We start from the raw sequence: 22,826 nt of genomic DNA, 5'->3' as shown, positions 1-22,826 counted from the left end.
CGTGCCCGACCCCGCGCCGGTGGAGGGCAGGGAGCAGCCGGTGGAGGGCAGGGCGCCGCTGCTGGGGACGAGCGGCGGCGCTGGGCGTGGGTGCGGCGTGGCCCGCTGCCGCCAGGGACGAGCCGCGGCGCTGGGCGCAGGCGCAGCGCGGCGATGCCCGCCGCCACCGGGGACGAGCCGCGGTGCTGGACGCAGCGTGGCGAGGCTGGCCGGGTCGGGGCGCCCCGAGTCGAGGGCGGCCACGGCGAGGGCGGCCAACGCGGGCGCCGCACGGCGAGGGCGGCCGCGACGAGGTCCGTCGGGCGGGGTGCGACGAGGGCAGCATGGCGAGGGCGGTCGCGGCAAGGACGGCCGCGCGGCAAGGACGGCCACGCGGCAAGGGTGGCCATGGCGCAGACATTGTGGGGCGCAGACATTGTGGGAGGAAGAGGAAAATGACATGTGGGGCCGCTCATCATTGAGAGAAATGAGTTAAGTAGTTTTTTGGCATCTAAGGGTATGAAGGTCTTTTTGCAGCTTCATTAGCCTCTGTTATCACCTCTTTCGTCCAAAATATTATGGCGGTTAAAATAAAAATGTGATGGTATAGAGGTGTCTCCGAATTTTTTAGTGATACGGACACCGAGGCTAACTTTTGTAATGGTATAAGTGTAAAAGCCTCTGCAGGTTCTTTCTCCCGAGGCCCCGCCTCTGCCTGCCTCAATCGCCCGATCAGCACGCCGCCACCGTGCCGCGCCTCCGGCCGCCGCCGACCCGCCCGGGCTCCCACACCCCCGGCCGCCTCCGCCTCCGCCCGCGCCGTCGACCGCATCTGTCCGCGCCGCTGGCTGGCCGCCACACGCGTCCCCCGCTCTCGCCGCTAACCTCCGCTGGCACCACCCGCGAGCCTCTCCTGAGGTCAAAACCGGCAAGCGAGGAGGAGGGGTCGCGGGGAGCCAGTTTTTTTTTTCGGCTCCTCCTCCTCCTCCACCAAGTAGCCCCTCTCAGCGGGAATTAACGGGCTTCTCCGCCGAAGCCGTTTTCCTCCTCGTCGTTTGGTGGGGTTCTTGCAGAAGCCGGTGGAGAAGCCCCCGAAGAAGCCCTTCCGGTGGATGCTTTCGGCGACGGCCTCGTTTCGCCTCCTGTGAGCTTTGTGAGCCACTTCTCCCTCGGTCTGGTGGGGCGGAGCGGAGATCCATCCGGGCTGGGTTGATTCCTTCTTTTGCAGGTAAGTAATCTTAGCCTCATAGCTTCTATCGTTGGATTCCCTTGTTGTGAGAGGCCATTTTGTTATCAGTAACCAACCCATCAGTTACTTGTTCAATTAGGTTTTGGTGGATCGATCTCCGCGGACACGTAATACCTAGTACTCCGTCAGACCCAATTAAGGTGCGCAGGCAGTTCATTTCCCATAAATTTTCAGTCTGAAAGTTTTCCGTAAAATTTTGGGTTCAAGTGTTCAACTGAAGCCCCATTGCCACCCTTGGCTTCAGTGTTCTGAATGCATCTTGTCTGTCTTTTTAGTTCGAGCATAGGGATAACCTCTCCCTATATCAGAATCTCCGATTATGGCTGTGGCAAATGGAGTGGTTGGTGCTTCTGCAAAGGAACCCGTGCTTTCGTTTGGTGTAATTGCTGATGTGCAATATGCTGATATCCCAGATGGCCGCTCGTTCCTTGGCGTCCCGCGCTACTACCGCCACAGCATCAGTGTCCTCCAAAGGGCTGTCAGTAGATGGAACGAACATGGCAACACTAAGTTCTCGATCAACTTTGGCGACATCATCGATGGCTACTGCCCAAAGGACAAATCGTTGTGGGCAGTGCAGAAGGTCCTTGATGAATTTGACAAGTTTGACGGGCCGACCTACCACATGTTTGGCAACCATTGCCTGTACAACCTTCCTCGCAGCAAGCTGGTGTCTTTGCTGAAGATGCCAACCAACTCAGATCGTGCTTATTATGACTTCTCGCCATGTCCCGAGCTCAGAATTGTTGTTCTGGATGCTTATGACTTCAGTTGTCTTGGCTGGCCTGATGACCATCCTGTGACTGCAGCAGCAACGAAGCTCCTGGATGAAACGAACCCAAACACTGACAAGAACAGCCCTGATGGTTTGGTTGGCGTCGCCAGGCGGTTTGTGAAGTTCAATGGTGCAGTTGGCAAGGAGCAGCTGTCCTGGCTCAATGATGTCCTCCAGGACGCATCGGCACTCCATCAAAATGTCATTATATGCAGCCATCTCCCAATGGATCCCGGCGCATCTTCCCCAGCAGCTCTCATGTGGAACTACGATGAGGTGATGGATATTGTTCGCCGGTACAGCTGTGTCAAGGCCTGCTTTGCGGGGCATGACCACAAGGGTGGCCACTCTGTGGACTCGCACGGTGTGCATCACCGCACTCTCGAGGCTGCATTGGAGTGTCCTCCAGGCACCAGCGCATTCGGGCATGTTGAAGTCTATCCTGACAGGCTGCTGCTTGTTGGTTCTGACAGAATGGCGGATACTGAAATCCCTTTTTGAGCCATTAGAGTGATCTGTCTAGCACAATAAAATTCTTGTGACTTCATTGTTTGACGAAATAATGTCATTGAAACTAAATTATCTTCAATAATGAAATGAAATCCATATGATCATTAGCTTCTGTCAAGGATTGTTCGATTGATACTTGTAGACAATCCTATTGTGTTGCCCTTGTCTGCAGCTACTCTACACAAATTGTCTAATATAATAATCTGTACAAGGGATCAAAGATTGCTTGGTTTGGAAGGACTAAAAGAAGCAGTTGCAGCCATGGGTTGACATCATATTTTCTCAATGACCTGTCCAACCACAGAAGGGTGATCAAACTTGATATCTGTAGTTGTTAAAAAAAAATGATATCTGTACTGTTAAAACTGTTTCATTTTCGCTTCTTGGCTTGATTTTTCAGACTAAATTTTTGGTTGCATTCACAGCATCTTCATTTTGGAATTCCTTGTCTAAGTGCACATGAGGTTGATCAAAACTTGATGCTTGTTCAGCCTCCAGATTATTCATTATTCCTACAGTTTACAGTTTCTTGTATTATGCAGTTTCATATTATGCCACATGTGTCCGATTCAGGGTAAAAGTTGATTGCAGGGGCAGAAATTTATGATCATACTGTCGCTATATCAGCAGCTGTGCACGCATCAGAATAAGACACGAATCTTGGCGCAGCTGCGAGCTCCCTTGTTTTTTTTTGATCGAAACATACCTGTATTATATGTTAAGGAAACAGTACAAAATACACGTACAGGTACATTCCACAAGGATACAGAAGACAACTGTGGCGACCATTTTGCAAAGAGGCCCCTAAGGAACAAAGAAAATGCACACTAGGCTCTAAAACCTCTGCAGGACGCAACCTCCCGTCGTCGCTGTCGCCGGCCATCGCCGGAGAAGCACCACCGCCAACCCAAGGTCCGAGAAGCCCAATCGCCACCGGGCTTTGAAAATAGCCGCAATAGAAGAAGCAAACGCTGACGCCGCATCGGCCGGGGACGCACCCCGAGCCTCGCCGACCATGGACAGGGACTCGTCGCCGGCGACGGAAGCCGCCACGAGAAACCCGAGCCCTATCCACTCTCCAACCATCCGCACGGCCCGAAGCTGCCTTCTTATCCTGGATCCTAGAAGCCGACGAACTCACCTTCCCTCTGGGCCGATGAACCGCCGGCGAACAACTCCTGTACAGGAACTCCACAGCGGGAGCACCACCTCCATGGGCTCGACTTTGACACCGGAGTAAAGCGCCGCGGGGGCGAGGAAGAGCACGGGAGGACTTATTCCACATTGGCGCCGCCGCCACCACCGCCTCGCCGTCGACGCCGAGAAACCTAACTCTAGATGTACTAGGACCTACTAACCTACCACCCACGCCGACTGGGACAAGCGCAGCGGTCCCCGCCACCTCCCGACGGCCCTGAGGCCATCGGAGGAGGCGGAGGGGACTGCCAGCCCCGCCGGCGACGACCGCGATGCGCCCTTCTTCTCCCCTCTCAACTGTAGCTAGACGAGAGGATTCGAGAGGAGGGAGGGCCCGTACTGCAGACTGGTTATCCTGACGACGAGCTCCATTGGTTTGGTCAAGGCCCTGTTTGGTTGTCTCGGTAGCATAGGTAGCACAAATTTTGACCAATAATTAAGGGTGCTAAATAAAGTTAATTTATAAAACTAACTCCACAGCTTTGCGCTACTTCGCGAGACGAATCTAATGGTATCTTTGGCCGCATAATTAGAGGTAGGTTACTGTAGCTAATCATCAATTAATTGCCATCATTAAATTCGTCGCGAAAAATTATGTTCATCTGTGAAAAAATTTTACAAATAAACTTCGTTTAGTACTCCATGCATATAAAATTCCCTCGTTGCGCTAGTTGCGCTACATGAAACCAAACGGCGCCCAAACTACTAGACCCACCAGAAAGCGTACGCTACCTCCCTACCGCACCCGATCCCATCCCCCGATATAACGGGCACCGCACCACTTTCCCCTTCGCGCGTTTTCCTCGCATTGCCTCCGCGACCTCGTCGTCACAATTCCCCCATTTCCCGATTCCTCTAAAACTTTCCCCAATCCCCCCTCCCCGATTCGGAGCACGCGCTAATGGCGACGAAATGCGCTGCCGCCGCGGTCAATCTGGCCACCGGCCGCCCCCGCAAGCGCGCAAGGCTTGGCTGGGACGTGGCTCCGGCTGCCGAGGTAAACGCCCCTTAGCGATTCCCCTGCTATCCGATGTGCAATTCAGGATACGTTTTGCCTAAATATGGCCTCGCCTCTCCGGGAGGCGATTTCGCATGGATCGAATCGATCATCTGTTTCGTTAGCTATGTCAACACCTTGTTATGATTTGTGGATAAATGGATCCTCTAGATCTAGTGGTGTTGAATTTAGAGCCTGGATCTGCAGAATTTCAAAATTAGCATGTTAAGGTTCTGGACAGCGCTGTAATTTTTTTAGCTTGATTGACTAGGATCAGGCTTTTGTTTCAGGTTTGACCTAGAGCCTGCATGCTTTTCTTTCTTTCATTTTTTGGGAACACACCCTGGAGCTTGCACACAGTTTGTTTTAAAATATCAGAATATTGAGGTCGATGCACATTAGATTTTGCATCTGTGGATGATTACCCTTTTATGTTCTGCTTTAATTTGTGGACTGGACTAGTGGCATAAATTTGCTCCCCGAAATCATGAAATAGGAACATGGTTTGAGATAATTCATCCAGAGCATTCTGTTGCAATTATTATTATGCTGGATCTACATGATTATGATCTAACTGAATTAAATTATCCAAAGAAGCACCCACTGATAGCATTTCTGAATAGTGATTTATGAAAATTTGCATGTTAGTACAAGTAATTTGTAGCTTGTCGAGTTCCCTTTTTGCTGTGTGCAGTGTGCTTAAGTGTGGATGGAATGAATGGAAGGATGCACAATACATGCTTTCATGTTCTTACTTACAATCTGTCATGTACTATGCCTGTGTTCCTTGTGCCATTCTCATATCTCCTTTTTATTATTTGGCTAACTTATCGTTGTTACCATCACATGGGGAAGTATTTGTTTATATTTTTCTCTTGCATGAAAAAAATGAATGGATGGATGTGTGTAGGCTCAGATAGGAACATTTTGTGGGCAAGAAGTTGGTGATGTGGCCAGACTGCTATTGTCAGCAAATCCTTCCGACCATACTTGTTCGTCTCTGCTCCCGAAGGGTGTGGCTCGAAATGCTTCCCCTCCTTGGAGAGAAGACGATAAAGATGGCCATTACATATTTGCTGTTGGAGAGAATTTGACCTCTCGCTGTAATTACACTTGACTATCATTATTGGATGAATATCTCTGTGATATGTGATGGTTATCCTTCTTGGATTTCCCTTTTCGATTCCTTTGAAATTTTTTGTGAATTCCTTGTGTTAGCATTTTTTTTCTTTGGAACGGACATCACAGTTTAAACCTGTTATTTATCTTCAACATACCTCAATGCTAACATGGTTGATCTTTTTGCTGTCGTACCCATGAGACCATTTTTTTTAAACAACTAGCAATGGGTATTTAAAAAATGTTTTCTTACTTGAATGTTCCTATTTCAGTTTGTCTTTCTAATCAATAGTTGTTCAAAGCTTTCAAGGCCGTCTGTGTTGACTTACTTTATAGCTAAACCCAGATATATTACCTACCGTTATGTTTTTTCTTGGCATAAGCTCCTTTCTTCTTGGTGCATTCTCGGCTATCTGTTTTCTTATTCCTAAATGCTCTGAACATGATGTACTCATAGAAATGGCACTGTTCTAATATATCTTTTTTTCCCCTTTTTGCAGACAAGATATACAAAAAAATAGGTGAAGGTTAGTATTTCTTTTTTTATCATGTATTCATATTGTAAAATGTGAACTGTTTAATTTTAGTTTATGAAGTTGTGAATCTAAAGGTGGTGGTACATTATTTTCTCTGAAGGATGGTGTCCACAGAAACTATTTCTATGATGGAATTGAGAAAACTTCCCGTAATATTTGATATCTTTTTGTGGTTTAGGTACTTTTGGTCAGGTACTAGAGTGTTGGGACCGAGAAAGAAAAGAGATGGTGGCTATTAAAATTGTTCGTTCTGTAAAGAAGTACAGCGATGCAGCAATGATAGAGATTGATGTCCTGCAGAAGCTTGCAAGAAATGATGCAGCAGGCAAACAGTAAGTCCTACTTTACTGGTCCCCAAAATGACACCAAAGAAATAACTTTCTAGAATTAAATTATGAGCTGTCTTAAAAACTACTATGTTGCTACTGTAATGGAGGAAGGTCACATGCTTACGAGTGTTTTTGCAGTTGTGTCCAAATACGGAACTGGTTTGACTATCGTAGCCATATTTGTATTGTAAGTATATGGTTGATTTATAGAATTTTCCCCAATCTGTCAAGTAGACATTGGGGTCAAATCAATCAATAAATTTCGGTGAATGGACAGGTCTGCGAGAAGCTTGGCCCAAGCCTATACGATTTTCTACGGAAAACTGGCTATCGCCCATTCCCAATCGATCTAGTACGCCAGATTGGAGAGCAACTTTTGGAATCTGTTGCATGTGTGTAGAGACAGTACTCTGCAAACTTCAAATATGTCATTTTTTTTCTATTAAGATTCTTCCCCCACTTTTTCTTATTCCATCTCTGATGTCTTAATTGTCTTTAGCTTCAACTGAATATTTTGAGTTCAAAATATGTTAACACATGAAAAACAGTGGATAGTGCTTTTCATATTTTTCTTTTCTTTAGCAAACTTTTTCATCTTTTTCAAATATTTTTTTTGCTATTTTGATGCTGTTTTCTTTGCCATTTGGGATTATCTATCTTTTATGCCAGTACTTGTAACATCGTTTCACATAACTTCTTTCTCATGTATCCTGATGTTTGCTTTTCCTTCCTTGCAGTTATGCATCGCTTGCAGCTAATTCATACTGATCTGAAACCAGAGAACATTCTCCTTGTTTCTTCGGATTATGTCAAGTTACCTGATCCCAAGGTATTTTTGCCATGTACATGATTATGCTTAACTACAGGAAAGATTTTAGACATATTTTGACCATGCTCACTGCAATGGATGCATTTGCATGTGGAAAGGAGAGATGGCCGGCTGGGGGCCTGAGCTCTTGGTATAGCAATAATTATTTTTCCTTCTTAGTCTTGCTTGATTCAATGGGATACACCAGCTCTTGTTTTTATAGAGCCTGCCCTTACAAACTTGATCTCATCTGGCTATGACAATCCAAAGTCTACCCCTTACTCAATTTAGCTAACAAGCAAACTAATTTAATCTAATTGCACATGGTTACTGCTTGTGTGCTTGGACCTACACGGTGCTGTCGCTGCTAAGGCACAGCCCATAAGACATACCAGTTTACTATCGAGTTCATTGTGATTTTTCTTGAACTATACTGTCTGCTTCATTAGTTATCTTCACTACAAATTTTCAATCTAGGATGGATCATTCTCAAGGAAACTGCCAAAATCAAGTGCCATCAAGTTGATTGACTTTGGAAGCACGGCATACCATCACCAGGATCGCAGCTATATTGTATCTACTAGACACTATCGAGCACCTGAAGTTATTTTGGGTATGAAATTGACTGTAGTTACTGCCTAATTGCATACATCCTTTTCATTGCTTGTGGATTGGGAGCTTAATATTTGTGTCACTGTTGTAACTTGTAAGGACATGGATGGAGCTACCCATGTGATATCTGGAGTATTGGTTGTATACTCATTGAGCTTTGCTCGGTATGTATTTCTCTTATTTTGTTTGTCGGTATCCTGGAGAAAGGTGCATGTCTGATTTAATCATTGGCCTTGTTTTACAGGGTGAGACGCTGTTCCAGACCCATGAGAACTTGGAACATCTCGCAATGATGGAGAGAGTTCTAGGTCCTCTTCCGCAGCACATGCTGGAAAGAGCCGAGTATGGTTTTTGTTACCTGTGCTATTGGCATTATTAACCCCTAATGCTGCCTTTGAGACTTAACTCTATCCGTTTGCTTTTTATAAACTCAGCCAACATGCAGAAAAGTACATCAGAAGGGGAAGATTGAACTGGCCAGAAGGAGCAACAACAAGGGAGAGCATTAGAGCTGTTCTCAAATTGCCTCGCCTGCAGGTAAATGTGACTGGACTCCTAATCCCTGGCTGATTGATGGTTCCTCCTAGATTTTCAATTTTCTTCACTTTATTTTCCTACCTTGCTATTATGCACAATGTCAGTTTCTTATTTGGAGGCAGTACATCTGTTTCTCCTCGCCTTAGAACCTTCTTAACTTTTTTATTGCTCTAACAATGCTCCTTTGTCTACCAGAACCTGGTGATGCAGCATGTGGATCACTCTGCTGGGGATCTCATTGACCTGCTGAAGCGCCTTCTAGCATATGAGCCCTCAGCCAGGTTGACTGCTGAAGAAGCGTTGAGTCATGGCTTCTTCACAAGACATGGCAATAGGCGGTCGCTATGACATCCCTGATTCTGAAGAAGCGCGAGTCATGTGGCTTCTTCAAAAGATATGGCAGCTATGCCATCTGCGATTCCACTATGCCATGTTCATCCGATCAAAAAGGAAGGGCAATCTATGAGGATTCAAAGGCAACAGATACAACCGATAATTCAGATGATATCTGAGCTAGTGCTGGTAGAAGTAGAAGCTTGTATGTTGTGATTGACTGAGAAAACAAAATTGTAAAGCTCCCTTAACAAAATTGTAAAGCTCCCTTAACAAAATTGTAGCAAAATCATAGAGAGATGCCGGATTGATATACCGTATACGTCTACTAGGAGCACATGTTGTGTCTGAATACTGCAGTGTGGAGTTGCATACAAACCCGAGTTTGTTAATCAGCTGTTACAAATTGTTCGGCACAATGCAAGTTACAAGTCGCAGGTGAAATGAATATTTTTTTTGAAGAAATTGAAATGAAATTTGTTTGTCGTTTCCGACGCGTCCACTTCAGTGCGGAGTTCCTAAAGCATCGGATTATATATTATACATATACATTATACAAGATGAAGATTCTATCCTTTCACTAAAAAAAACGAAAAAAAAGGGATTTCCTTGTTTATCTTGCCAGTGTGTTTCATCAAACTCCTTTCTTCCCCGTCTCCGGCGACCTCACCCAGGATGATGGGCACTGAAAAGTAGCAGGTCGCGCCGAGGCGTCGGGTCCGAGTTTCCAGAAGGAGTCCAAACAGCCCAACAGAGCATTTCGTTTTCCTGTGCAGAAAAAAAAATAAAATAAAAACCGGACCGGCACCTAATCAGGTCAGCTGGTTCCCACTTCCCACCCCCGCCGTGCCGGCTCGAGTCGCGCGGTCGCGCCCAATACACCCGACCCCCCGCAAGGAAGATACCTCCTCGTTCACGCGACGACACAAACCCACCCCCGCCGCCGCCGTCGTCCAGGCCGCGGCCAATTCCGGCGCCATGGCCGACGACGACGACGACGCCGCCGCCCTCTCCGACGTCGACGAGGACCCCCTTCCGTCTCCCTCTCCCGCCCCCGCCCGCAAAACCCTACCGCAAGCCCAGCCCCAGCCCGACGCCCAGGCGCAGCAGCAGCAGCAGCGGCTGCTGGACCTGGCCGCGGAGCTCGAGGAGGAGCGCCGCCTCCGCCGCGCCGCCGAGGGCTCCCTCGCGGACACCGAGAACCGCTTCGCCCGCCTCAAGGCCTTCGCGCAGGACGCGCTCCGCAAGCGCGACGAGCTCACCGCCGAGGCCGCCGCCTCCGCGCGCTCCGTCGCCGCGCTCCAGGCCGAGGCCGCCGCCTCCGAGCGCTCCCTCGCCGCGGTCCAGGCCGAGGCCGCCGCCTCCGCCCGCTCCCTCGCCGCGCTCCAGGCGGAGGCCGCCACCGCCTCCTCCATGCTCTCCTCCGGCTTCGAGAGGATCTCCGCCAAGGCCTCCCCTTCCTCGGCCCCCGCACCGCTCCCGACCTCCCAGAAGTACTCCGCCGGCCTCCCCGCCCTAGCGTACGGCGTCCTCAAGCGCGCCAACGACATCGTCGACGACCTCCTCGCCCAGATCGACGCCGCCAACCGCGACCGCGACCGCGCGCGGGAGCAGATGGAACACCGCAACTACCAGATCGCCATCGAGGTCTCCGAGCTCGAGGCATCGCTCGCGTCCAGGTCCGCCGAGTGCGAATCCCTCTCCAAGTCCCTCTCGCAGCAGCAAGCCGAGATCTCCGATCTCCGTGACAAAATTGGCTCTCTCGAGGGGAAGCTCGACGCGCAGAGGCCCGTGCTCGCGGAGCAGATCGGCTGCGCCTCCAAGCTGTACGATGAAATCCGGGAGGTGGTCAAGCTGGTTGATGCCGATGCTGCCAGCACGTTGTCAGACTCGGTTTTTGTGTGGAAGGAGACAGACGTTGAGGAGAGCCTCAAGGTGTCCCTGGAAGGGACGAAATTGGCCTATGAGCTTGCGGCAATGGCCTTGGAGAAGGTTGGGGCATTCATTGATGACAAGGAGAGCAAGCTGAGGGGTTTGGAGGACAGGGTGGATGAACTGATTAAAGAGAAGGAGCACATTGGCGTGCTGCTCCGGAGTGCACTACAGGCAACTACGAGCGAAGTGTTAAAGGTTGCAGAAGATGGGTTGAGGGAGGCCGGCATTGAGATTGGACTCGACGAGCGAAAGGAGCACAGGCCAGGGAGTGTGGAGAAGGACGAGGTCTATACCCTGGTAAGTACAATAGATATTGCCATCCATGGTATTGCAAGTTCTTGAGCTTGCGTAGTGCACTAAATTGTTTGTCATGTAATCAACTTTGCAGGCAGGGGCACTAGAGAATACCATGAAGGAGTCCCAAGTTAAGATCGTTGAGCTTGAACATCTTGTCGAAGCACTAAGGTAGCTATTATGACTTTTAATTTTGGAACTGGTGACGGATATTTAGTTCATTTCCTGATCCAAGTTCGTTCACACCTAGTTCTAGGGGTAGAGAAGTTTTCAAGTACCTGTGCATCTGGTTCATATTTTCGCTACCTGTTGAACTTTAGTGACTTTTAATGAACTTAGAAGATTGTTTTGTTAGATTTTGTGTAAAGTGACCTTATAATTTTTTTAAGACATATATGCTTATTGAACTTCTGTGCACAAAAAAAAAACATTTACATATTGCTGCGAGTGTGGATGCTTTGAACCATTGCAAATTGCTTCCTGCTTCTGATCATCTATGTAATTTGTTGGTTTTAAGGGCGGAGTCTGGCCTACTTAGAACAAGGCTGGAAGGGCAAGAAAAAGAGATTGTCCAGCTAAGAAAGCAAATAAAGCACCTTGAGGAGAAGGAAAGGGTGGCAAATGAAAGTGTAATTTTCTTCCCCATGTCTAGTTTGATGTTTCAAGTACACCACTTATTTTTCAGGTTATGATCAATGGGTAACCTCTTTCTATGCGCACTTCTCAGGTTGAGGGCCTGATGATGGACGTGACAGCTGCTGAAGAGGAGATTAAAAGATGGAAGATGGCAGCAGAGGAGGAAGCTGAAGCTGGTAGATCTATTGAGCAAGAGTTCCAAATTCAGGTGCTTCAATACAAACATATTCCATGTATCATGTTTATCACCTTTGCGTCATGGTTATCTGATAGAAGCATTTCTTTTGGAGCAACTTCTAGCACAGTGAGTCTGTCCCATGTGCAATCAAACTACCACGATTAGTTTGCAATTTATATATATGTTTAATCAATGTATTGACAGTGATCTGCATCACAGAATGTAAGAAAGCACAAAGGCTTGCCTGCAATTCCTAGAGTAGCATACATGAGAATAACATTGAACAGACTTATTCCGGTAAAAAGGATATTCAACAGATTTTCCTCTGCTACATGTTGCAATTTACCCAGAAGACACATATTGAAAACTCTTGTAAATCATATGTACTTCTGTGTGCCATCTTGCACTTGTAAACTTTAAATTTGTTTTATGTGGTTATAGGTTTTATGTTACCCCCTCTGTTCATAAACAAATGAATTAATTAGCTTATCTCATACATATTTTAAAATGGAGGGAGTATGTTTTTGCTGTCCATACTTAATGTTATTATTATTCAAGCATTCCTAAGTGCATCCCTAGATATGGCCCTGTCAGCTTAATCAGTTAATCATATAAATAATTTCAGTTTAGAAACAAGTTAGGTGCCTTATGCTGTTATCCCATTACAGATAGACAAATTTTTCCTATCGATGTGTAATGTAAGCAATGCCTTGTGCAACTAGTGGCAGCAGATGCAGCTGAACCAATAGCCAGCACAGCGCCATGACAATTGTGTGAAGCATTCAGCAGTCTGCAAGGGGGGCCCTCATATAGAGCCTTTGAATCCTTGATATAATGCTATGGCTTGAGAAAATTGCTATTATAGGACTCGAAACAAGTGGCTTCGCTAAAATAGGACTCCTAACATTTGCTTCGCTAAAATAGGACTCGAAACGTTGGCACTTCGGAATACATGACATTTGTTTTCATTTTAATCTCATTTTCAATACTAATTACTAAAACACATGTATTTCTTGTATTGACTGTATTGCCCTTCTGTTCTAATCGATTCACGTACGCATCTCTCCGACGTTTCGCCTCCCTCGCGAGAGACGCCGCCGCCCGCGATAGCAGTGACGCGCGAGGTCCAGCCCTAGCGTTGCGCGAGATCGGCGCCTCCCTCCGACGCCCTCTGCCCTCCCTGCGCCCAAGCCAGGCAGCACGCCGGCACTGCAGCGATCCGGCCAGGCGCCCAGGCCAGGCCAGGCAGCGCGCCTAGGCCAGGCCACGGCAAGCGAGCTGGCGTCTAGAACTCCAGATGAGGCCACGGCAAGCTAGGCCAATGGCCTTTTAAGCCCAAGGGCAAAAGAGTCATATGAGACAACCAAACATGTATTTAGGATTATCAAATCATTAAAATGAGGAAAATGTCATGTATTCCGAAGTGCCAACGTTTCAAGTCCTATTTTAGCGAAGCAAACGTTAGGAGTCCTATTTTAGCGAAGCCGCTTGTTTCGAGTCCTATAATAGCAATTTTCTCGGCTTTGGAATTTGTGTTCAAGAGAACATACATAGATTAACTGATGCAAAGGAATGGATTGTTTGTTTATGATGGTGAAGCACCACTTTCAACCATCTTTTTTACTTTAGACTAGTTGAGCTCAATCTAATTAAGCTTTGTTTGTCATGCAGATCTCTTCTCTTAGGAAGGAACTAGATGAAGCAAAGCAAGCTATGGTGGAGCTTGAAAACAAGCTGAAGTTCAAGGAAGAGACAGCAACCGCAGCGATGGCAGCACGTGATGCTGCAGAGAAGTCACTAAAGCTAGCGGATCTGCGATCGTCCAGGCTGCGGGAGAGGCTGGAGGAGCTTAACAGGCAGCTAGAGGAATCAGATAATAGAACTGACTCGGTCAATCGCAATGGCCATCGGTACATGTGCTGGCCATGGCAATGGTTAGGACTGAACTATGTGCGGTTACCTCCTGCAGAGACAGATCAGACATCCAATGAGATGGAGCTATCTGAACCCCTAATAATATAGGTGTGCCATATTTATACAGTTTACAGATACAGGTCTTCTCCTTCATTTAGAGAAGGTGGAATGGTAGAATTTTGTTTTATTCGCGTTCTTGTGTAGATGTTTTCCCAATTTGTTGATGCTTGTTTAGTGGAAAACCAACGAGGCCTGTTTAGTTCATTTTGCAAAAAAATTTTGCAAAGGAATCTTGGTCATTTGAATTAATAAATGAAGTCTATTTGCATAACTTTTTACATAGATGGGTTGTAAATCGCGAGACGAATCTAATGATGCTAATTAATCCATGATTAATTAATAATTAGCGGATGGTTACTGTAGCATCACTGTTGCAAATCATGGATTAAATAGACTCATTAGAATCGTCTCGCGATTTACAGCCCATCCATACAAAAAGTTTTGTAAATAGACTTCATTTAGTACTTCAAATTAGCAAGATTTCTTCGCAAAATAATGCGTTTACGGCGTTTTTGCGTTTACAGGTAAAGAACTAAATAGGGCCTAATTGTAAAAGTTGATATAGTGAAGATGCTGAGATTTTCCATTCTTTGACAAGAATGTTCCATTTTAAGGTGAAACGGATGTCACTTGGTCTTCCGTGTGATAATAATTTATGCTGCTACTGGATGACACACTGCAAAGGGGAGGTCCAAAGTTTCAGTGTACAAATAAAGATGCTGAATACTCGAGAAGCTATTCGTGGGAATAAACAGCAGAATGAAACTGCAAAATTGATGTCTGAGCTGCTGGCCTCCTACTGGATGTAGTAGAGGAATGGCTTGAACAAGACGCCACTCCCGGTCAACAGCTAAGTCAAGTCGTGTGCCGTCTCACTGCACGCGGAGTGCCTTTTCAGGTAATGGTTGTTCTTGGAATTATCTGGCGCTCTTCTGCAAACTGAATATTGTTACATATTGCTGGTGAGCTGTATCTTGAACCATCATCCAGATTATCCCCAGGAAAGTAGAGTTCTGTGCTTGAGGTTTTTTCTGAAGACAAACAAGTTCTGTCCAGGACGCCAACCAGCAGAGAGCGATGCATATCCCAAACAACCCAGCAACAAGCCTTTTGCTCCTTTTTCCAGGTATGAACGAAATGGCATTGCCAATCTTCCTTGCTGCTTTTTCTTTCCTGCCGTGTCTCCTTTATCCGTACACGCGAAAGTTGGACATGACGCATCTTTGCAAAACTTAAGAGCGAGCTCGTCTGTGCAAAAATTTTTAGTAATAATGTAGTAGTAATAGTACCCTTAAACAAAAAACTGAATGGCAACAGAGGAGCCAATAACACCATGACACCACCACACCGAAGGCCACTCGTTTCAGCGTGCCCATCGACAACATTTGCGCGTCGTCGCCATCGCGTCGCGGCCTCTCCAAGTCTGCTGCTGGGTCGTCGTTGCCTTGCAGTTTCGTTCCGGGCCAATCGCCTTCACCTTCTCCAGATATAAAAGGCTCCACTGCTCCAGATGCTAGTGCGACTGCCCAAGCTTGCTTGCTTGCTTCTCCCGGCCGATTTCGCTGGCAATGCCCATTTCTTGCTTGATTTTGAGAGCTGTAGAGCCTTTACTTGTAGCCGGAGCCCGGAGATGATCTTCTCCACTTTAGTTCTACTGTTCTGCTTCACCTGGTCCATTCGTCTCAAGACAGCCGCCGCCGCCGGCCATGGATCAGCAAGAACAGACCAGAACTACGGCACCCTGGATCAGGTCAGCTACATGTTCACTTTTCACAGTTTCACTTTACTTCTTACCCTCTGTATCAGAATCACAGATGCATGCCTGGCACTGCTGCCGTCTTGGGCATCTCTCTTTCCTCATCCAGGTGAAGGAGAAGCTCCAACAGGTCGGGCTCGAGTCATCTAACCTTATAATCGGGGTGGATTTCACCAAGAGCAACGAATGGACAGGTAGGAATTTCAGTCAGTTTCTGCTTCTGATCTGACCAACCATGGATGGATGGACCCCATTGTTATTTTTCCTTTTCTCCAGTCATCTGACTGCAGTATACGGGTTAACTGAAATTTCAGGGAAGCATTGTTTCGACGGGAGAAGCCTGCATCACCTCGGCGACGCTCCGAACCCTTACGAGCAGGCGATCGGCATCATCGGGAGAACGCTGTCAGCGTACGACGAAGACAACAGGATCCCATGCTTCGGCTTCGGGGACAGTAAGTCCTCTGATTCTTCATCATTCCATCTCTGCATCTGATGAACCAGAGGGTAGTGGTGTCCTCATTTTGCTTCCACGCGCTTTTAGCAACGACGCACGACCGGAACGTCTTCAACTTCTACAGAGATGGCCGGGCGTGCAACGGCGTTTCAGAAGCACTGCAGCGATACAGAGAGATCGCCCCTCACGTTCGGCTCTCTGGTATGAAGCACTTTCAGACTTTCAGTCATTTCGTTTCTTCCCCCCTCGCTCTGACTGATCGGTCAGTGGGTTCTGGTTTAGGGCCGACATCTCTAGCTCCTATCATAGAAACGGCAACGAGAATTGTTGAAGCTTCTAGGCACCAGTACCACATCCTACTGATCATAGCTGATGGCCAGATATGCGTGCCATTTTCTGTGCAAATGCTCTGATTAAAAACTCATCGAATATTTCATATGGCAGTCAGATTCGAGCATTTTGTTATGTATGGTACTCTTGTATTGTGCTACTGTTTTTCTTTGCGTTCTCTTAGAAATGAGAAACATCAGGATTTGTGCTCTTGCGGCGATTAACTAAACAAAGTATGAAGAGTGTGGTCGTTGTCCATTAATTGTCGATTTGCCCTTCTTTAGTTTCTGATGATTTACCTCTGCTTTATTGGCAAATTTTTAAGCTTGTATTTGCTCATTTTGCCGCAGGTTCCGACACGTGCTGGTGCTCATTCAGCAAGCTACCCGACTGAGGCAAGATCCATGAACTACCTTGAAGAAAGGACTCTTCAGGCTCTCATACGTGCTAGGTAACTGTCACCTAATTGATAGAGACCTGATGTCTTCTTAAAGGTCACCTAATTCTCCTTGTTGACAAAGCTCCATCCACTTGCAAAGATTCATGCTTGGATATAAATAAGTTGTGATACGGTTTGTTTATTGCAGTAATTTCCCTCTGTCTATTGTCCTCGTCGGAGTTGGTGATGTGCCATGGGATGATCGCATCCACTGCCACGATATGACGATAACCGGCGTTTGTTCGATAATTTCCAGGTGTGCGATATAGTTACACAATGCTCTCAGCTAGAGGAGTGGTCTTTCTCTCTCATGCACTTGATTTGATTTTTTTTTCTTTCTATTTCTGCCATTGGTAATACCTTGCAGTTTGTGGATTTCACCTAGATAATGTCAAAGGAAACGTCGCAAGCCGAGGAGGAGGATCAGTTCGCGCTGGAAGCTCTGAGGAAGATACCAGCCCAGTACAGCACGATAATCGACAAGTGGATCCGGTATGTGTCTGGACAAGAAACTGATGATGCAGTTAGATGTTATAAGTTTGTTGCTCTAGAGTTGTGATTGTTTCCAATGGCGTGATCTGCAGTGAGCAGGCCGCAAGCGCGCCTCCGGGGACTCCTCTTCCCCCACCTTGCTGAGACGGTTCTTGTGTGTGGCGGTAGCCGGGTAGGTTTATGATCAGATCACACTAAACCTGCACTATGCTCGCACATTTCTCTGAATTTACTTGGGCGTGAATCTGAATTGTATCAAACTAATACTATCAATCACACAGAAAATTATCTGGACCTAGGTATAGGTGAGCATGAGTATGCATAAATAAACTGACGAAGCCTTGTTTCTGATGCACGCAGGTGAAGCGTCGTAAACGAATGGGGGACGGCAGATGATGTACAGTCTGAACTCTGGAGCTTGCTACCACTTGGACTTCAGTCAGTTGACACTTGACAGTCGGCATTAGCTTAACCGTAGATTTCACATCAGAATTATCTTGGACCGACGGTTTCATAAGTCGTACTACTGGGATCTGTAAACATTTTTCTATTCCTGTATATTTTTTTTCTTGATGTGATGACGTGATACGTATAGAAATTTAGCAGATACTAACAAACTATTTGGGAACTTTTCGTTGTTGATTGCCGATTAAAATGTGAGTCGCCACATACACGGCCTAGCCCATGTAGGATGGGGATTTTTTTTTTGAAATGGCAGGATGGGGAAAATATCGGCTCAATCTTTTCAACAAAAAAAAAAATCGGCTGGTCCAGTCCAGGCGTCACAGTCCTCATCGCCCCCAAAAATCCTCTCCCGGCTCGCTCCTCCCTCCCTCTCTTATCCCCTTCCCCTTCCCCCCTCCTCCCCCACTCGCGCGGCGCCACCATGGCCTCCTCCGTCGCGGCGGTTCTCCGCGCCCTCGCAGCCAGCACCTCCGCCTCCCTCGCGAAGCCCAGCGCCACCCCGTCCCCCTTCCTCGTCCTCCTCGCCCCGACCCCGCCCCGCCGCCCGCTCGGCCTCCGCTCCGCCCGCCGCCTGCCGCTCGCCCGGCTCGCCGCCTCCGACTCCTTCGAGTCCTCCGTCGGCGTCGACTACGCGGAGCCGGCCCCCGCCGAGTCCGAGCGGGAGGGGGAGGAGGAGGAGGAGGAGGCGTTCGCGTCGGGGGATGAGGAGGAGGACGCTGCCGCCGAGGCGTCCGCCTCCGCCGAGGAGGCCGCGGACGAGGAGGAGGTCGGGGAGTACGTCGAGCCGCCCGAGGAGGCCAAGGTCTACGTCGGCAACCTGCCCTACGACGTCGACAGCGAGCGCCTCGCGCAGCTCTTCGAGCAGGCTGGTGTCGTCGAGGTCTCAGAGGTGAGGCCGACCGTTGCTTCCGCCTCCTTGATCCTTACGCCATGCATAAAAATTGCCTCGACTGAAACTTCTCTGCTGGCGCCTCTGTTCTGTAGCGGCATCACTTTTTTAGTCGGCTAGTGTAAAATGTTTTTATGCGGTGTGTGGTGAAATGCACTTCTGGAGCTGCAGACGTGCAGCAACTGTGGTCTACTTGCCTGACTTATGATCTTTTACTTCAGATATTTAGGTTCCAGTATGTTGTAAGCTTGTAATGTGGTATTGCGTCATGAGATGTTCTTGCTGTGCGTCGTGATGTTGCTGCAACTACAGGTTCTTACCGGAACAACATCTTTGCTAAGTGATTAAAAACTGTTACGCTCGTTTAAGTAAAGGGTTCTAAACCTTGTGCAGCTTTTAGTACAAATTTTCAGCCTAGGGAAGTAGGGCACTGAACATTTACACTTGACACTTGTTGCTTATCCCCTTTCTTTGCCTCTTCACGCTATGGAGGTTCCTACCTTTCTGTATCTGTCAGTTCTGCATTTAATGGATATATTTAGACGATAATCCTGGTTCAAGGATATTCATGATTACCTCTTTCGAATATATCTTTCTGACTTCCTGTTCCCCTTGACTTGAAAAAGGGATTTGCTCTTTTTCTCTGAAATGAGCTTAGTTTGCTGTTTTGCTCTGAAATGAGCTTACTTTGTTGGTGTGCAGGTCATTTACAACAGAGAAACAGATCGGAGCCGTGGATTTGGGTTTGTCACTATGAGTACTGTCGAGGAGGCTGAGAAGGCTGTGGAGATGTTCCATCGCTATGTGAGTGTATTTGATGGAGCTATTTTTCTTGACAGATTCTGGGTTTAGTTATGGTTAAGATAGCCTGTTTCCTTATGCTAGGTACAAGTCATTTAACCAAATTTGCACACTTGTGTTATGCATGTAATGCTGTTCGCAGTTTGCATATGAATATGCTTCATGTAAACATTAATATACGGCTAGGGCTTAGGAGTATGGGTTTCTCATTCTTCAGGCATGGAGGCTCAAATGGGTAAGGCACTAAATTCATCCGCATTGAAAATTTGTGAAATATGCTAACCCCTTGTCAGTGGCGGACACTGGAGAGAAAATTTAAAGGGGGGCAGACAAACATATGAAATAGTCAATTTCATCTTCAAATTTTCAGCCGAAGTTTAACTTCATCCCTAAATTTTCAAAACAATTATTTTAGCCCTCAAACTTCACCATCTGGCTCAATTTACCATGTTGGCACATCTTGTCACATCTAGTCAGTTATGGTTCATAAAAATTAACATTTCTATAAATTTGATGAAACTGAAATAATGTACAGTTTTTAAGAAAGAGAATTGATCCAAATATATTTATTATAGACGTACAAAAGTTCCTTTTGTGAAAAAAAATCATGTAGACACAAGTTAAAGTTTTGTTGTGTTATTTTTAAGTATGTGCGAACCTATATATATTGCTTGTTCGAAGATAGGAACAATTGGATGCTGATATGGCATGCTAACGTGGCAAGACATGTAGAATGAAGGACTAAATTGAGCTGCATGAAAAAGGTTGAGGACTGAAACTGTCATTTTGAAAGTTTAGGGATGAAGTTGATCCTCAACTGAAAGTTCGGAGACGAGATACTCTGCTAAAGAGAAACCAGTCTTTTTTTTAGTTTTGCATTGATTTTCTTTAAAAAAAAAGCTGACCTAATTTTATCAATGAATTCTATACTATTGCATAGTTTTCTTCTTGTTGAGGGGGGCCATGCCCCCCCCCCCCTCGTTCCGCCACTCCCCCTTGTAGAACCCAGAAGTCATTAAACAAGTAACAAAGTTAGCACTTTCCCCACCTTTCTCCTGTACTTCTGCAGCTGCTCTCTCAGCTGGTGTTGGAAAATATAGTTGTCATTGTTTCTAGCACAGGAGCTTCAATTTGAAATGGACCTAAAAATCCTTCCCCAGCTCCCCTCCCATGTAATGGCTTGGAACAAAGAGCTAAGTGCTCCTAGCTCTGCTATGAGAGTATGGGGTAAGCCTTGCACACATGACACGCTGTAAGGACTTTGATTTTAGACATACATCATGGTGTTTATACTGTTCAAGTGAAGGCTTTGTTGTAAGTGAACTTCAGTAGTGATTTACTTCATCTATATGCTATGCGTGCTAAAGTGGTATAAGGAACCCAGTTCTATGTCAGTATGAACAGCTAGCTATATATCGGAATTTCATGATTCTACCCTGTATAGATGCCTTGTTTATAACTTAAGAATGTACAGTTACATGTGTAGCTGATTACCTGTTTATGTGGACAGGATGTCAATGGAAGGCTTCTTACTGTAAATAAAGCAGCTCCTAGAGGTTCTCGTGTGGAAAGACCTCCCAGACAATTTGGCGGTCCTTCCTTCAGGATTTATGTGGGCAACCTGCCATGGCAAGTGGATGACTCTAGATTGGTGCAGTTGTTCAGCGAGCATGGTAAAGTGGTTGATGCCAGAGTTGTCTATGACCGAGAATCTGGGCGTTCGCGGGGATTTGGTTTTGTAACTATGGCAACACAGGAGGAATTGGATGATGCTATTGCTGCCCTTGATGGACAGGTCAGTGTCGATTCCCTGCCATTTGCATAACCATAGTAACTGGATGAAGCAAATTTGTTAGTACTGAAATGATCAGTGTCAGTGAGGCTGTGGAGGCAATTCTATCTCTTCCTTTTTCTATAACCTGGCCAAATTAAAGTTTTCGTACCCCAAAAATATGACTCTTCATCCTGGATTGTACAGAGTTTGGATGGCCGTGCCCTGCGGGTGAATGTTGCGGAGGAGCGACCGCGGCGAGGTTTCTAGTGAGGCTGACCTCACCAGCCCCCCAACCTGCGCCCGCCCGCCCGCCACCGCACACCTCGGCGCACACATGGCCCGGCCGCGGCCCCGCCACCTCGGCGCGCCCGGCCGCCACGTCGCCCGCCCGCCCGCTACGGCGCAAGCTGCTGAGGTTAGCCTGAGGATGTGTCTGGGTGGACAGCAGACTTGTTCCATAGGAGCATCATAGCGTGGTCTGATACTGGTTTAGACCCTCCATTCTCTTTTCTTGTGTTCTGGGCTCCCTATCATCCTGTCTTATTGTGAAGAGGAAGTGTTCTCTGCTATTTCATTAACTGTTGGTTGTGTTCATGAGTTCATGTATTGTAGGCTTATGGTGCACCTAGCTCAATTTGTCGTTGCAATTCAAAATTTTGTCTGACATCTGTTCGAGAAAAACAATTGTGTATGTGCAGTTTGGCTCTTCTGCTTTCTGAACGAGACATGTTCACTGACACTGCTACAAATGCATCTGCCAGGCACGTATGGGCCCACATGTCAGTGTTTTAAGGGAAGAATGCACGACTAATGCAGCGTTAAAGTTTTTGTTAATGGCAGTAGCCGGTAGACATTAGGAAGGACACGAGGCCTTAATCTTGCTAGAGCTGATAGACAAAAATTTCCTTTAAAAGGGCTAATCATATTTAAAGGCACAAGTATTTTTGTTTCTTTTTATGGGGCATATTAGGACTTTAAAAATCCAAACCTCATAAATTAGACTAAAATTGTCGAATTATATTCTTGCTTAGTGTATTCAATAACCTGGGGGTTGTATGTTCTTATTTTGGGCGGATCCTCCAAGGTGGTTATTTTTTTTTCTGTTTCTACACTTTTATTCTCCTTTCCTACTTCTTCCTTCTATTCCTCTATGTTTATATATTTATATATTTATATATTTATTTCTTATTTTCTTTCTTTCCATTTTGTTCTTAGATCACGCGTAAGTTATTTTTTATATTTGTAGTTCATCATTTTTTCATAATTCATATAACCCCTCTTTACTTCTTATATAAACAGATGTTAACAAACTTGTATTTATTTTTTCTCATAGTTAAACTATCTGTTTGCATTATATTGGTGTTGTAGCTTGATTTATTTACTTTATATACTAATTTATTCACTATGTGGAGATATTTCATTCTC

At 46.5% G+C, this 22,826-nt stretch overlaps 5 protein-coding genes across 11 annotated transcripts; all 5 read left to right on the top strand.

Annotated features, from left to right (window-relative positions):
* Nucleotides 1-679: 679 nt before the first annotated feature.
* Nucleotides 680-2,625, top strand: LOC120671022 (manganese-dependent ADP-ribose/CDP-alcohol diphosphatase). Of its 2 annotated transcripts, none has more exons than XM_039951244.1 (3): nt 680-1,207; nt 1,308-1,368; nt 1,504-2,625. In XM_039951244.1, exon 3 carries the CDS (start codon nt 1,548-1,550, stop codon nt 2,502-2,504), a length of 957 nt encoding a protein of 318 aa, XP_039807178.1. In that variant the 5' UTR covers nt 680-1,207; nt 1,308-1,368; nt 1,504-1,547; the 3' UTR covers nt 2,505-2,625. The 2 variants fall into 2 exon arrangements, with proteins under 2 accessions (XP_039807178.1, XP_039807185.1); XM_039951251.1 differs by having other exon boundaries at nt 1,292-1,368.
* A 1,854-nt stretch (nt 2,626-4,479) lies between these two features.
* On the top strand, nt 4,480-9,470 carry LOC120670999 (serine/threonine-protein kinase AFC2-like). Of its 5 annotated transcripts, XM_039951196.1 has the most exons (12): nt 4,503-4,707; nt 5,618-5,810; nt 6,327-6,353; nt 6,541-6,694; nt 6,830-6,878; nt 6,969-7,083; nt 7,429-7,520; nt 7,977-8,112; nt 8,211-8,275; nt 8,356-8,453; nt 8,546-8,648; nt 8,844-9,470. In XM_039951196.1, the coding sequence occupies exons 1-12, from the start codon at nt 4,612-4,614 to the stop codon at nt 8,994-8,996; spliced, it is 1,281 nt and encodes a 426-aa protein (XP_039807130.1). In that variant the 5' UTR covers nt 4,503-4,611; the 3' UTR covers nt 8,997-9,470. The 5 variants fall into 5 exon arrangements, with proteins under 5 accessions (XP_039807138.1, XP_039807130.1, XP_039807150.1 ...); XM_039951204.1 differs by lacking the exon at nt 5,618-5,810 and having other exon boundaries at nt 4,480-4,707; nt 8,844-9,425; XM_039951216.1 differs by lacking the exons at nt 6,830-6,878; nt 6,969-7,083 and having other exon boundaries at nt 4,505-4,707; nt 8,844-9,425.
* Nucleotides 9,471-9,843: 373 nt separating this feature from the next.
* Nucleotides 9,844-14,202, top strand: LOC120670968 (uncharacterized abhydrolase domain-containing protein DDB_G0269086-like). The gene is made up of 5 exons (XM_039951160.1): nt 9,844-11,213; nt 11,305-11,381; nt 11,728-11,839; nt 11,938-12,054; nt 13,696-14,202. The coding sequence occupies exons 1-5, from the start codon at nt 9,960-9,962 to the stop codon at nt 14,044-14,046; spliced, it is 1,911 nt and encodes a 636-aa protein (XP_039807094.1). The 5' UTR covers nt 9,844-9,959; the 3' UTR covers nt 14,047-14,202.
* Nucleotides 14,203-14,586: 384 nt separating this feature from the next.
* On the top strand, nt 14,587-18,127 carry LOC120670986 (E3 ubiquitin-protein ligase RGLG1-like). Of its 2 annotated transcripts, none has more exons than XM_039951185.1 (11): nt 14,587-14,896; nt 14,989-15,748; nt 15,864-15,948; nt 16,069-16,209; nt 16,299-16,412; nt 16,494-16,591; nt 16,892-16,992; nt 17,129-17,236; nt 17,366-17,472; nt 17,565-17,644; nt 17,833-18,127. In XM_039951185.1, exons 2-9 carry the CDS (start codon nt 15,509-15,511, stop codon nt 17,367-17,369), a joined length of 891 nt encoding a protein of 296 aa, XP_039807119.1. In that variant the 5' UTR covers nt 14,587-14,896; nt 14,989-15,508; the 3' UTR covers nt 17,370-17,472; nt 17,565-17,644; nt 17,833-18,127. The 2 variants fall into 2 exon arrangements, with proteins under 2 accessions (XP_039807119.1, XP_039807111.1); XM_039951177.1 differs by having other exon boundaries at nt 17,348-17,472.
* A 127-nt stretch (nt 18,128-18,254) lies between these two features.
* Nucleotides 18,255-22,138, top strand: LOC120670977 (28 kDa ribonucleoprotein, chloroplastic-like). The gene is made up of 5 exons (XM_039951171.1): nt 18,255-18,826; nt 19,529-19,630; nt 21,138-21,422; nt 21,606-21,672; nt 21,828-22,138. The coding sequence occupies exons 1-4, from the start codon at nt 18,359-18,361 to the stop codon at nt 21,666-21,668; spliced, it is 918 nt and encodes a 305-aa protein (XP_039807105.1). The 5' UTR covers nt 18,255-18,358; the 3' UTR covers nt 21,669-21,672; nt 21,828-22,138.
* Nucleotides 22,139-22,826: the final 688 nt, after the last annotated feature.

The sequence above is a fragment of the Panicum virgatum genome, chromosome 2K, assembly GCF_016808335.1.
Source record: "Panicum virgatum strain AP13 chromosome 2K, P.virgatum_v5, whole genome shotgun sequence".
Classification (NCBI taxonomy): Eukaryota; Viridiplantae; Streptophyta; class Magnoliopsida; order Poales; family Poaceae; genus Panicum; species Panicum virgatum.
This window is presented reverse-complemented; position numbering and strand designations above follow the sequence as displayed.

Excerpts from the sequence above, each read along its gene's own strand:
- LOC120671022 (XM_039951244.1), top strand. The coding sequence starts at position 1,548 with ATGGCTGTGGCAAATGGAGTGGTTGGTGCTTCTGCAAAGGAACCCGTG.
- LOC120670999 (XM_039951196.1), top strand. The coding sequence starts at position 4,612 with ATGGCGACGAAATGCGCTGCCGCCGCGGTCAATCTGGCCACCGGCCGC. Across the intron at positions 7,084-7,428 it reads ACTTTTGGAATCTGTTGCAT|TTATGCATCGCTTGCAGCTA; the intron begins GTGTGTAGAGAC and ends CCTTCCTTGCAG. Across the intron at positions 8,649-8,843 it reads TCAAATTGCCTCGCCTGCAG|AACCTGGTGATGCAGCATGT; the intron begins GTAAATGTGACT and ends TTTGTCTACCAG.
- LOC120670968 (XM_039951160.1), top strand. The coding sequence starts at position 9,960 with ATGGCCGACGACGACGACGACGCCGCCGCCCTCTCCGACGTCGACGAG. Across the intron at positions 11,382-11,727 it reads CATCTTGTCGAAGCACTAAG|GGCGGAGTCTGGCCTACTTA; the intron begins GTAGCTATTATG and ends GTTGGTTTTAAG. Across the intron at positions 11,840-11,937 it reads AAAGGGTGGCAAATGAAAGT|GTTGAGGGCCTGATGATGGA; the intron begins GTAATTTTCTTC and ends CGCACTTCTCAG.
- LOC120670986 (XM_039951177.1), top strand. The coding sequence starts at position 15,509 with ATGCTAGTGCGACTGCCCAAGCTTGCTTGCTTGCTTCTCCCGGCCGAT. Across the intron at positions 15,949-16,068 it reads CAAGAGCAACGAATGGACAG|GGAAGCATTGTTTCGACGGG; the intron begins GTAGGAATTTCA and ends CTGAAATTTCAG. Across the intron at positions 17,237-17,347 it reads GTTTGTTCGATAATTTCCAG|TTTGTGGATTTCACCTAGAT; the intron begins GTGTGCGATATA and ends AATACCTTGCAG.
- LOC120670977 (XM_039951171.1), top strand. The coding sequence starts at position 18,359 with ATGGCCTCCTCCGTCGCGGCGGTTCTCCGCGCCCTCGCAGCCAGCACC. Across the intron at positions 18,827-19,528 it reads GTGTCGTCGAGGTCTCAGAG|GTCATTTACAACAGAGAAAC; the intron begins GTGAGGCCGACC and ends GTTGGTGTGCAG. Across the intron at positions 19,631-21,137 it reads TGGAGATGTTCCATCGCTAT|GATGTCAATGGAAGGCTTCT; the intron begins GTGAGTGTATTT and ends TTATGTGGACAG.